The 14,078-nt window shown below is 38.8% G+C and overlaps 1 protein-coding gene across 4 annotated transcripts; it reads left to right on the plus strand.

Moving 5' to 3' along the window:
- Nucleotides 1-1,413: 1,413 nt before the first annotated feature.
- isl2b (ISL LIM homeobox 2b) lies at nucleotides 1,414-8,789 on the plus strand. 4 transcript variants are annotated; one of them, XM_061701579.1, is made up of 6 exons: nucleotides 1,414-1,559; nucleotides 1,845-2,034; nucleotides 2,112-2,377; nucleotides 3,963-4,258; nucleotides 7,506-7,673; nucleotides 8,641-8,789. In XM_061701579.1, the coding sequence occupies exons 1-6, from the start codon at nucleotides 1,502-1,504 to the stop codon at nucleotides 8,755-8,757; spliced, it is 1,095 nt and encodes a 364-aa protein (XP_061557563.1). In that variant the 5' UTR covers nucleotides 1,414-1,501; the 3' UTR covers nucleotides 8,758-8,789. The 4 variants fall into 4 exon arrangements, with proteins under 4 accessions (XP_061557563.1, XP_061557572.1, XP_061557557.1 ...); XM_061701588.1 differs by having other exon boundaries at nucleotides 3,966-4,246; XM_061701573.1 differs by having other exon boundaries at nucleotides 1,417-1,559; nucleotides 3,963-4,246.
- The last annotated feature ends 5,289 nt before the right edge of the window (nucleotides 8,790-14,078 follow it).

The following is a 14,078-nucleotide window of genomic DNA, read 5'->3' on the forward strand; positions in this document are numbered from 1 at the left end:
AGAAACGCTATGAAATGAAGAGAATATACAGTTGGGAATCGATTAACACAATTCCATGCAACAAATATTAGCATTTATGTTATGAATGTAAATCAGTGCTTCTGATCATTTTTTTTTCTTAGGCCAGCAGGGAAAGCCTTCGTGGCCCACCCACACTGCTATTTTTTAATCACAATTTTGGATTCCCTTCAATTTAACACATGGACACACACAAAAGTACTGAATTGGACATGTTTACAAATTCTGTGTGTGTCTAACACGAATTCAACAATAACATCTGCCGCTTTTAGTCTGCTGATGTCAATCTCGAGAAAAGTGTAGTTGTCGCTCTCGTCCACTAGATGTCCTTCTTGTTCAGACGAGCGCTGTGCAAGGAGGTGGACATTCGCACAACTCATACCAGTCACGAGCGTGCATCTTATTCTTGAGCATTACAATCGTAGTTCGTCATTTTGAATCATACACATCACAAAAGCAACGCTGACTCATAATCGATCAACCGCCACCCTCGAGATTAAACCCGCGATTGTGCAGCTCGACGCTGTCAGACGAACGAACAACGTTTGATGATCGTGTATGTCATAGTTTTCATACGTTGGTAAATATTGCTCACATTCATGCAAACCACAATAATTAACCTAATTGATAAATCTCTGACAGTGTGTATTAGTGTTTTTATAAAAGTAGATAGATAGATAGATAGATAGATAGATAGATAGATAGATAGATAGATAGATAGATAGACAGACAGACAGACAGACAGACAGACAGACAGATATATACTGTATATAGATACAGGTAGATAGAAAAGAGATGAAAGAGGGAATAGATAAATATATAAATGAAATGGTAGATATAAACTTAATGTCACTCTTAAGTGTACCGGTTTTTTCCAGTTACTTTGTAAAATGGTCTTACAAAAACAACAATACTTTGAATATGAATAATGGCAATTTCATAATACACGGGGGAAAAAAAGCCCTTCCAATTGACTTAATTCGAACATGTACATCGGCTGTTCAAATGTGTAAAACTAACATTCATCATTTGATTATTATCGTGGAAAAGAGGTTAAAATGAAGTCAGTTTAGCGCATTGAAATCATGAGCAACCCCAAAAAAATTAAGTACTTTATTTATTTTTTTGCAGTGTAGCAAGCCTAATACTAATATTAACAATATTCAATAAATAATAATGTTAATATGGTCAGAACTATATATATAATTCCAAATTGCTAAAAGTGTGTATTGTACCAACTCGATAGGATTGGAGGGTCCTGCTCGGACGTCATGACGTCATAGCAGCAGCGTGTGGGACCCTGCAGCCTCTTCGCTGCTGCCCCCCTCCTCTTCCTCGACGTCCTGCCTGACTGCAGTCAGTCGGTTTTTTTTTTTCTTCCAAGTTGTGAGGGAGGCAGCCGCGGAAGGGCCACTCACTCACTCCTCACTCCTCACTTCATCTTTTTTTGTGCACCTCCAGCTCGCCCCTTCCTCCTTCCTGTATGGTGGATATTATTTTCAGCTCTTCTTTCTTGGGTGATATGGGGGATCATTCCAAAAGTAAGTATAAGCGCAAGCCTTTCTTGTTCTTTTTTCTTTTTGTTTTATGGTACTGGCGACATCACGCTTTTTTTTTTTTTTTTTTTTTTTTTTTTTATAAATTATGCAACAATGCGTGAGGTTTGATTGCAGTTTTCCAATCCTACTCCATATGTTGCATGAGCAAAAAAACGTGCAGAAAGCAACCCCTGCAAAAAGACCAAAACAAACAAAACGCTCGATTCTTGGAGGAAAACGTGTCAAACGAGTTGGAAAACGACTTAGACGATATGGCGCTGTGTGCAGAGAAGCCAGCATTCGCCATGTGTGTGGGATGCGGAAGCCAGATCCACGACCAGTACATCCTGAGAGTCTCCCCCGACCTGGAGTGGCACGCAGCCTGCCTCAAGTGTGCAGAGTGCAGCCAGTACCTGGACGAGAGCTGCACTTGCTTCGTGCGGGACGGCAAGACCTACTGCAAGAGAGACTACGTGAGGTAAAAAAGAAAGAAAAAAGTGTAGCAAAATATCTGTCCAATGGGATTCAAATGTTCATGTTCTTCTCCTCGTGCAGGTTGTTCGGCATCAAGTGCGCGAAGTGCAACCTGGGCTTCAGTAGCAGCGACCTGGTGATGAGGGCCCGGGACAACGTTTACCACATCGAGTGCTTCCGCTGCTCGGTGTGCAGCCGGCAGCTGCTGCCCGGCGACGAGTTCTCTCTGCGGGAAGACGAGCTCCTGTGCCGGGCCGACCACAGCCTGCTGCTGGACAGAGGCTCCGCCGGAAGCCCCGTCAGCCCCGGACACAACGTGCACTCCAACAGAGCCATGCACCTGGCAGGTGCGAAACTAGACACACACATACACACAAAAAAAAAAAAACACACACAACGAAAACATTATTATTATTATTATTATTATTATATTTAGTATATTTACAATCATTATGTTCGGAAAATAATATATTTTGTTTCATGTTGAATCCATATGTATCTCTTGTATTCTATATCTATAAAGACAAGTTTTATACAGAGTACATATATTAATAAAAGTATACGTGCACAGTGACTTTCCAAACACTGATTATATTATTAGTAGTAGTGGTGGTAAAGAGCGGTGGTAGTCATTTTTGTCACAAAAGGGCCACGTGTTAAAGGAGAAAAACTAAATTGTTTGAAAAATTAGAAACACAAACCATAAATTGATGTGCATGGAAACAGATTCACGCAGTACCTTACGTATAAAAATAATAATAAAAAAACAGATTCAGTGGTATGAATTCCATATAAATGTAATAGAGTGCATTATCTAAAAACAAGAGTGGTTGCACGTGTTGGTTATGGTATGATTCTTAGAAATGTTTTAAAATTAGGATGGTTATTATTGTTAGTCGTAGATTGATGGTCTCAGAAAAAAAAGAGAGTGTATTACACGTATACTTGAGTTGAAAATATGAGTATGCGATCGAGAGGCCTTACATTCCTATAAAAATCCTGTATTATTTAAATATCTAGGACAGACAAATGTTCAATCATATCACATATTTTTCGGTATGATTTGGCTCTGATCAATGAATGATTATTCGTTTTTTATCATTATAAATGTATTTTCTTAAAAAAAAAAATCAGGCCAAAATACACACTTATTGTTATGCGGATATACACGTTTTGGAGTAAACAGTACTATAAAGTAAAAAAAAAATAATATATATATATATATATATATATATATATATATAAGATATATCGCAAATAAGGAAATTAAGACACCAATAAAAATAAGACCTGTATTTTCCTGATGTTTGACAGACTGCGTTGGAGTAGAGGCCAAATTGTCATAATTGATCCCATTAAGGCGAACCTGCTGTACCGCTGTCATTATCTGAATAAGCTGCTACGACGCGCGTGCGTGTGCGTGTGTGTGTGTGAGACCGTATGACCTCACAACTTAAACACTTTTAAAGAATTGACACACGCGCACACCCAAAGAGAAAGAATTACCGCGTTTTCGAACATTTCAGAAATAGTGTTAGATCATATCTAGACTATACGCAAAAAAAAAAAAAAAAAAACGTTTAAATGAAATTCCAGGTCATAATTTACAAAATATTTTTGAAAGCTCAATGCATGCGTGCATGTCTGTATTCGATCAGCGATGTTAAAAATAAATGGCAATATTAAAGAAAAATATATATATTATATATATTATTTATATATAAATATATATAAATATATATATAAAAATGTATATATATATATATTTTTTTTTTGGTATGGTATTTTTATATATGGGTTCACTGAAAGGTCTCTATTAGATGTGAACGGCAGTTCGTTACGTGACGCGCGACCGGTCCAGATGTTATTTTCGGGTGCGTGTGGAAGCCGCCGGTTGTAACGGGCCGCGTCCCCTCTTCCGTTGCGTGCAAGCAGAGCCGGTGACGGTGCGGCAGGCCCCGCATCGCAACCACGTCCACAAGCAGTCGGAAAAGACCACGCGGGTGCGCACGGTGCTCAACGAGAAGCAGCTGCACACGCTGCGGACGTGCTACAACGCCAACCCGCGGCCCGACGCGCTCATGAAGGAGCAGCTGGTGGAGATGACCGGCCTGAGCCCCAGAGTCATCCGCGTGTGGTTCCAGAACAAGCGGTGCAAGGACAAGAAGAAGTCGCTGCTCATCAAGCAGCTCCAGCAGCAGCACAGTGATAAGACTGTAAGCATCTTCGTAAGTCCAACTCGCTTTCATTTCTCTCCGTATACTGACGACTGGCATGCTTCTGTGTTGCGTTCGCGGTCAGAATCGGGGGAGTTCACGTTTTCGAGGCTTCTGCAGCCTGCTGCACAAATAAACACAATTGAGAAAAAAACCAAACAAAAAAAGTCACAACAAAATAAATGAACAGATCCGAATAAATACATGATATCGAGTTTCGTCAAGTAATAACGTTGCAGAATTATGGACAAGGGCGTTGCAGGGAATTTTCAAATTTGTTGCAAAAAGTGGTGCACGTATCATATTTGCATGCTATTGTCATTCCGAGTGTTCGGTGAGGCTTATGGGAGAAATGCTGATTTGTATGTGCTGGACATTTCATGAGGTACACCTGCGCATTCTCTTAGTGTTTGCATCGGATTCGAAAGTATTGTATTTGACTTTTAAAATGGGCAGATTCGCCAGGCCATTTGCAGATGATGTGAAATAACATAGAAACGTTCAAATACATGTTGAATATTTTTATTTGAATATTACAGTATCATTGTATTGTTTGTTATTCATTACATTATGATTAATTAACCAATTCATTCATAAGATAAATAGATTTGTACGTTATTGTGAGATCAATGAAATAAACATGCGTGAATTTGAATTCAACAATTTTTGGGGCAAATGACAAAATGATTGCAACAAATATGACATAACTTTTGCTCGGTGGTCCAGATTAAAGAACGACGAGGGCTGCATGTGGACCCTGGGCCGTACTTTGCCCACCTCCGGTCTCTATGTACTGTAGCCAATACAAAGGTGATCATGTTCAGTTCTGAGGTCTTGATGTAACAATGTATTTCATATTGTGCTTGGGAATGTTCATTTAGTTTCGTTGTTGATCACCGTTAGACAGCGGCATGCGGTGCAAACTACAACCATAATTTATTGCTAGATTAAGACCTGACATTTAACATCATTAATGTCAATCTCACCGCGAGTCGGTGACCTAGTGGTTCCCAATTTTGCCTCGCAGTTCTCCGTTTTACTGACACAGGTGACTGGTTAAACACACGCTGCAAGGAACTAATGTTCCCGTTTCTATCGGATGTTGATCAGGTTATGTAGCGGAACGTGTCCTAGTGGATAGCATGTCTGCCTCGCAGTTCTGAAGTTCTGGGTTCAAATCCCTGTTACTGCCTTCTGGTGTTGTTGGGATGTTCTCCCCTTTGCTTGCGTGAATTGACTCTCACATTCCCCAAAACACGTTGAAGGCTCGAAATTGTGCGTAAATGTGAACGCTTGTTTGTCTGGGATTGGCTGGCGACCAATCCAGGGAGGATTCCAACTGAGTCCATTTCTATGAGATATTTTTTCCTAAATGGCTCTAGTGTCCAGAAATGAGCCTGATAAATTTGCTATGCTGTATCTGCCAGCTGTGGTTAATGTACACTCGAAAAATAACCCGTTCAACCCAAATAATGACAACAAACAACCAAAATGAATAAAAACAAAACATCCTAGATCAACCGCAAGTACATTTGGGATTTTAGAAAGAATGGAAAATAGTTCCAAAAGATTTGGAAACGGCAAAATGTATAAAAACACATTATGTGTGAGTTTCTTTGGGTACTGTGGCTTGCAACCATAACAATAACGGACGTGAGCGTGCATTATCATTTGTCTATATGTGCCCTGCGACTGGCTTGGGACCAGTCCGGGGTGTACCCCGCCTGTCACGCTAAAGTCAGCTGGGCTAGGCTCCGGCTTTCTCTGCAACCCTAAATGAAGTCAAGCGCTATAGAAAATGAATATTAATATCGCTCTTGTATTGCATCTCACGGGATTGCGCAGTGTTCTTTTCATGTCGTGGCCAGGAGTGACTCTTAAAAGGCCCCGTTACACTCCTCCGCCGATTTCCCCGTGTCACTGTTCTGCACAGGGTGTTCTTAGATATGACATTTTCGACAACGTTTGATTCATTCGGAATGTTAAAAATAAATCTTCTATGCAATTTGAACATTTGCGATGCAAAGGATGATCTCAAAACGCCGCATTGCTTTCAATCCCTTATGTTTACACAACACTCCTAAATAAGTGGACCCGCACGGCAATTGTGCCTTCGGAGGTCGTATCAGAGCCGTAACAGAGACGAGAGGACAACTGAGGGAATTTCGTAACGCGGCACCAGGCAGGGATGTGAAGCTTAACATTGACTTCTCCCGCCCTGTTGTGTTGAAAGCAATTGTCACTCGCCAGCAGCTATTCTATACATCACACAAATGCTCAAGCTGATGTCATCGAATTATTTGATTGCGGGATGCTGTGTTGCTGTCAATGTGATGGCCAAGCATTTGCACACATACCCGAACAAGCCTCTTCAAATGTGTTTCCTTCATTTGATCCCATTTGTGTCATTGGATGTACGGGATTTTGGCATGTCCCACACACTGCTCTGTTAACTAGTGTGTGTGTGTGTGTGTGTGTGTGTGTGTGTGTGTAAAAAGTGCTGCCAATTATACTAAATCGATTTTTTTTTTTTTTTTTTTTTTTTAACACGGTTTTGCACAGACATATTGAACATTTTTCATATGTCCCTGAAATTGCTGTCCACCCTGTCAGTATGGGGTAACTGCCCCCTTTAAGAGCCCCTCTGATGGTTTCAGCGACATTGCATCCAGCGTTTTGTCTTCTTCAGTGGAGGCTGAAACAGTGGATAGTTGCATCATAAAGATTTACACAAATGTCAAATGTTCATATTATGCGTGTGTAGTTGGTTTGTTGTCAAGCTTATCATGTCCACTCTGTCATACAGAAATACCAATTGTTCTAAAACCCTTTCAGAAGCTTGACCTATATTTATTTAGCAATACACGGTCAGCTTGTTAACGAATCATTTTTCTAAGTGAAGGTCCAGCATGTGCTCATGAAATGAGGAAATTAGTCAAAAATGTCCACCCTGTCAGCATGGGCACATATTTTGCTGTTTGCATTTGTACATTGCCTGGTTGCAGTTCACTTCTTGAGAAAAAGTGTGGGGGCTTGACCAGTAAACATTTCGAACAGCATAACATCTACTTCATACAATCAATATTAAGTTCAATGGGAAATGTCAACTTTTGGGAGGGTATCGAGTCGTCGGCGCAAAATGCAGTAGCGGCTCAATGTTGTATCTTGTTGGGGCTCTGATGCGGCAGGTTTCTGCCATCTCTGTTCAAGATGCCGAACAACAACTATTTAATGCTGGTCGTTTGTAAACACCCATCAGAACCTGCAGGGCCTGACGGGAACGCCTCTGGTGGCCGGGAGTCCCATCCGGCACGAGAGCGCCGTGCAGGGCAACCCGGTGGAGGTCCAGACCTACCAGCCGCCTTGGAAGGCCCTCAGCGAGTTTGCCCTGCAGAGTGACCTGGACCAGCCTGCCTTCCAACAACTGGTGGGTGTGTTCCCCATCTATTCATCTGTCTGTCTGGGGGAAAAAAATACTGAGTTTACCCATTATGCCTTTAAAGACCTTGCTTTGTGTACGCGGGATCAGAAGACGGTCCTAAACACAAAGTTACAAGCAAACAATTGTCCAAAAGGTCTTAGTAAAATAAAGAATTGACATTCAGGGTGAACTAAGACGGATGTTCTAATACTTTTGCCCATATGTTACTCATGTTGCCTTGAAATGTGTTGTAAAATCATATCTCAATGAAGTAGAAAAGTTCATTTATTGCAGTGGTTCATTCCAGAAAGTAAATCTCATGTATTATAACAGACTGATTAAACATGGGAAAATACTTTACAGGTGGCTAATTCCGACCTAATTCCTGATTTCTGTAGACTATAATCATCAAAATTATTCAGGAAAAATCATGAAATATTTCGCTCTATGTGTAGTGAATCTGTAATAAATAAGTTTGATGTTTTTAATTGAACTACTGAAATAAATGTTTAAAAGTTTTCCACGAGATTCCGATTTATTGCGATGCAGCTGTATATATATGTATATATATATATATATATATATATATATATATATATATATATATACAATGACAACGTATTGCCAATTATTGCCTGTTATTGCAAACCTGTTGGTTAAAACATCACATTATTAGCATTTGATCACTATAAAACAAATCATTTTAGTTCACATTAAAAATATATATTAACACAACTGATTTAAAGATACATATTTTATGTTGTACTGTATGTCGTATGAGCATTTGTGGGTTACATGTGAAAAATAAGACAAATATGTAATTAAAATCTAACAAGTACAACACAAAATTGTAAAATGAACATATGCATGATAGTTTTCATCATATTCTACTACCACTACTACTACAGCAACAACAACTACTACTACTACTACTAATGTATAGTATTGTGATTTCTTTTTTTTTTTTTCCAAGGTGTCTTTCTCTGAGTCTGGCTCTCTGGGCAACTCGTCGGGAAGTGACGTCACATCATTATCCTCTCAGTTACCGGACACCCCCAACAGTATGGTACCCAGCCCGGTGGAGACGTGAAACCCACGACCTCCGCCAAGACCCCCCCCCCTGCCCCCCCTGCAAATATTGCAGCATGACACCCCCCCCCCCCCCCCCCCCCCCGCCATCCTCCTCCCGATTCCCTCTTGCATGTGAGAAGCTCATCACATCGCCCATTTAAAAAAGGATTTTTCTTCTTCTTTTTTTTTTATTCCTAATCGTGGAGAAGATGGATGGCAAACTGATGTTGCATGAAAAAAAGAAAGATGTACAGAACGTTTCTATGTGGATATACAAGCAAAACTCCATGATGAGACTTTAACAGGGAACATATATGGAAACACTTCATGGACTTCCTTCACATTTCATTGTGACCTTTTTGTGTCTTGTTTCCTCGACGTTTTCTTTAAAAAAAAAAAAAAAAAATATATATATATATATATATATATATATATATATATATATATATACACGTTGGACTCTTTGTCTTAAACGCTGAGCATGAAAAACGAGGAAGAAAAAAAAAACAAGAAAAAAATGCAATCTATTCGTGTTGTAAAATACAAGCTTGTTTGAGCTCCTCGAACAAACAAAAAAAAAACTAAATTATTGTTACATTATTTATTGTAAGGAGGGCGATTCGTAAAGGGAATATTAACTGATCTAAATAATAATAATAATAATAATAATAAAAAAGCTGAATACACACGTGTCGGTGCAGCATTTATTTGAATTACATTTTTAAAATGACTATTTATTTAAATTAAACATTTTAAATTAAATACATGCGTGTGAATTTTTTTTCTTTTTTTTTCTTTGCATTGCATTTTTTTTCCCATCAACAATTTTGAAAGAAAAAGATGTGTGAATGCTGTTGCTCCTGATCTTCTATCAAGTCAGCAGTGTCATGATTGCAGCCTGCCTGCGGGAGCTTCTGTTCTATATCACAGCCTCCAATCTACCTTCTGCTCGCTGCCCCTTTACTTTTGTCCACACAAAAAACAACAACAAAAAAAAACCCTGCTGCTGCCTGGTCCAGTTTCTCTGGTCTGACTCTGTGCAGACGGCGGCCAGTGCGGCTTATCTGCCTCTGGCATCATCTGATACACTCAACTGGGACCCACAACAAACATCCCCCCCCCCCCCCCCCCCCACCAAATCGCGCAAAGACCCTAAAGCAAGTAAAGGGAGCAGCCCTATATCTCATCCATGGTGTATTTTGTTCCCTAATTATTGCACTTTTTTTTTTGCAGTACTGTTTAAAAGTGTCGTTGAATGACGCGTGCACAAAGCAAATATGTTTTAAAAAAGGTCAGATATGAGTCGTAACGTAACATTTTGTACATTGAAACAATAATTTATGTATTCAATAAACCGCGCCTATAAGTAAAAAAAAAAAAATAAAAATCTCAGTGTTTAATGGTGAGATTGAAAGACAGAGAGCAGATAAGAGACGTGGGTAATTGGGCTTTCCGCCCCCCCACAAATAAAATAAATCAACAATGCAGCTGGATTAAGATAACGCAGATAAGGGCAGAATAACAATGGCGGCGTTTAAAATAAAAACAAAAAAAAAAGGAACGCAAACCCCGTTCTACTGCCCAGTGCATGCTGCCCGTAGTGATCATTTCCACATGAAGAAATCATTCAAAATAGATTTTTTGGGGTGGCTTGTTGGACACGCTCAATTTATTGCTTTTTTTTCTCTTTTACAAAAACATGTTGTAATTGTAAACATATAAATCTCATGCTGCTTTATTTTAAACTGCCAAATGACAGAAGCGTCCATTTCCTCCTCAAAATTAACCACAAATAGAAAAGAATAGTTTTTTTCTTATTTTAAACGACAAAGACTTATTCGTTTGCAGTAATATATCTATGTATGTATATATATATATATATTAATACAAATACATCGTTTTTGTTTATATTTATTTATTTATTTATTCAGTGGCTGGCTACAGTGCCGATTTTCACCTAAAGTAAAATCAACCCAAAATAATTTTTTCGGGGGACTAATTGGCTAGGAAAAACGTGCACTCTTTCTTTTACATTCATAAAATTTTTTCCGAATCGCTTGTAATGAATCTTTTTTTTGGGGGGGGGGGCGGGGGGATTGGTAAATAATCCATGTGTGCATTTTTTTAATCTGCCAGGTGGCTGGCAGAAGCGCCCATTTCCACTTTAAAGCGGATTTCTTTCTTTTTTTTTTTTTGGGATTGTCATTTTTATATTAACAAATATTTTGAAAACTCATAATTTCTAAAATGTATTTCATAGATTAGTTAATGAATTGGGACAATGAGTGTATTTAACAAACATCTAATTAAAATGCTTGAACGCTAAAGTTCAATCAAATTTAGTTCAACTAAATTGTTGAGTTTAACAATTGTATGTATTTAATTTGATGGTTCTATTTGTTTTTAAGGTCCATCAGTGGGCGTTCCCGCCTCACTGACGTCCACAAGAACCAAAACAAATAACATTTGGGAGCGCGCGCGCGCACGCACACCCTCACGCACGCATGCACCCCGGCTTCATTATCTTGACTCATTTCCTCATGAAGGCGTCCAACGTTGCGCAATGTAACCTGAACACCACGTGACGTCGTTTCGAAAGTGTGCGCGCTCCCGCGTCAGGCTGTTAGCGGACGTGTGGTGGCAACGCGGTGACGTCATCGTCATCAATGATTGAGAGAGAGGCTCCGTTTAAAGATGTGACGTCATCCTGTCATTGACAGCCGGCCGTGGGTAATTCGATCACGTCAAGACACACACACGCACACACACCCACACACACACTCACGTGTTTCATATTTTGGTCCCTGATTTCATTCTTCGGACAATTCTATGAGACTATTCGTAATTATGCCATTAATTATTCCCAATTATCACAGGCATTCATATTTAAATATATATATATATATATATATATATATGTTGGCAAAAAAAATAAAGGTGCAATGATTTAAGTGTACAAACTGTTTCATGATGGCCAGTTGAGAAATGTTTTAATCTCATAATTTTGTAATAACTAAGTATATTTTCAAAGCAACACTCAGTCATGGATTTTCAATTTATGATAAAGAAACCTTTTGTTTTCTTACCGCTCTCATACAAGGTTTTGAATCCAAATAAATATTTTACTTTTTTATAACAGTTTTTTATAAAAACTAGAATATAAAAATTATAAAAATTAGCCTATTTGCACCTTAATACAAATTGGATCTCTGTGCTCCAGCTAGTGAGGTTTTTAAGGGAACTTATTTTAAAGAAATGACTTGACAAAATTGATCATAAATGACATCATCTTTTGGCTTTACCACTTAGTGTACAGTAAGTCATTATTAGGAGAGCAATGTGGGCAACAACAACAACAAAAGTCTACATTTGAATTAGTTGATATCACATTTTACTGGTGGGGGGAAAAAAAAAGAAAACATGCAAACATGATGAAACCATGCAAGTGTTTCAATTTGACTCTTTTCCTACCGGGGTTCATTTCAGTTTTTATCAAGCCCGCTGAGAGCCTCATTAAATGTATTCGAAAATATGCTATTGTATCTTCCAGGGGTGATCAATTTCAAAATAACAAAGGAATTCTGTGTTCGTGCTGAATAAAAAGTGGACATTGTGATTTCCTCTGAATGTTGTAGAAGTAATCATTTGAAAATGCAGCGATATCTAAAATGGTGCATATTGATATTGATCTGTTTCCGGCCGGCCTTGTTAAATCACTGTTGATAATTATTATAAGAAATCATGAACATGATCACTATCTTCACATAGATGAATGTCATTCATTATTATGGCAATAATAACATATTCATAAATGTAATCTGAGCCAATTTGCTATCTCAGAAGTGTGCATCAAGCTGGTAGCCCTCTGCATTAATCAGTCCCCAAGAAGTAGCTCTCACTTTCAAAAAGGATGGCGTGCAATTCTATAATATGAGCATTTGGTGCTTTTTATTCCTCTGAGGTTTTGTTTAGAATCACATGGTTCAAATGCTCTCGGGAGGCCGGAGTTTGCCCGCCGCTGCTCTTTAGATGGTTTGTGACAACAGTTTTCAGAAGTAAGCTTTGTGTTCCACAGTGACCTTGGTGGTCCTTCGGGGGGCCACCAGCAGAGAGACAAACTCTCCTGGGATCATCCTGACAGGCGGACTTAATGCAGCCACTCAAGAGGGAGCCGTCTTTCTTTTTTTCTTTTTCTAACTTTTAAAAAGGAGCGAATGCAGGCAAACTGTTGAAACCTACTGGAGAAACAAGAACTGAAGGTCCAATCTGCTTATGTAATTCTTACATACACCAATAACATGAAACGTATACTGTATGCTTTTTTATTTTTTATTTTGATGGTGATTACAAGAGTTGTATTCGAAATATTCCATTCAAAGTCCTATGTACATATTACAAAACGCCCCCAGCCCAGAACCTTGTTTTAAAATGTTGAAAATGTACAGCATTTTTCTGCTCGTTTTTGTCTTGGTCATCTTCGTCATCTTCATTTTAAAAAAAGAGAGCGCACATTGTTCACATACAAAAAAAAAAACAGTACAACAAATTTTCCCTGAAGAAAAAATGGACATTGAAATAATCTGTTTCAGCATTGTTAATGTGTGGCCAAACTTAAAAGGCTTACTCAACTCAGGTCTTGCAAGATTTGCTGAAGTCATATACAATAGCCGACTTTTGAAGAGTAATTTCATCAAAAGCTTTACTTGAATTCGGAAGTGTACGACCTCAGAGGTATTGGACATTAGTACGTCAAAGGTGCACAGGCAATGTTACATAATAAGATGGTACCTCGTATTACAGGTGACGCAACTGACATGTTTTTCAAGACATCGCTCAGCCGATTTATTGTCTTGAGTTGCGAGCAAAAAAAAAAAAAAAAAAAAATGGAGTTGTTGGTGGTTGGTGGCAGGCAAGTTCACATCAAGCAGCAGTTTGGCAGATAGTGAAGAGTTCTTCAAAAAAAGAGACCAAGTGTTTGCGTCAAGCTGTTGATTGCCACTCCCAGTTAAAGTTTACAGGATAACTAAACATACAACAAAGACAATTATCCGTTGTGTCTTCCATCAAACCACAAATAACTTTGTCCGCTAGCTTAATGCTGACGAAACTAATATTGATGTTGCGGTACGGTAATTATAAACTTTTAAACAACTTACAGTATATTTGGACGCAAGCGTTCGCAACACATGCAGACAGACTATACAATACTCACGGGCATATATTCTTTATCCTCTGCGAAAAACGACTCATATCATTACAGCTTTACTGTCTTCTATGCTCCGTCATCAAATCTACATGTAATACGTCTGTATGTAGTATACTGCCCTCTGGTGGCCAGGT

The sequence above is a fragment of the Phycodurus eques genome, chromosome 2 (assembly GCF_024500275.1).
Source record: "Phycodurus eques isolate BA_2022a chromosome 2, UOR_Pequ_1.1, whole genome shotgun sequence".
NCBI classification, from domain to species: domain Eukaryota; kingdom Metazoa; phylum Chordata; class Actinopteri; order Syngnathiformes; family Syngnathidae; genus Phycodurus; species Phycodurus eques.

Coding starts and splice junctions, on each gene's coding strand:
- isl2b (XM_061701579.1), top strand. CDS start 1,502: ATGGTGGATATTATTTTCAGCTCTTCTTTCTTGGGTGATATGGGGGAT. Junction 4,259..7,505: donor ATAAGACTGTAAGCATCTTC/GTAAGTCCAACT, acceptor AACACCCATCAG/AACCTGCAGGGCCTGACGGG. Junction 7,674..8,640: donor AGCCTGCCTTCCAACAACTG/GTGGGTGTGTTC, acceptor TTTTTTTCCAAG/GTGTCTTTCTCTGAGTCTGG.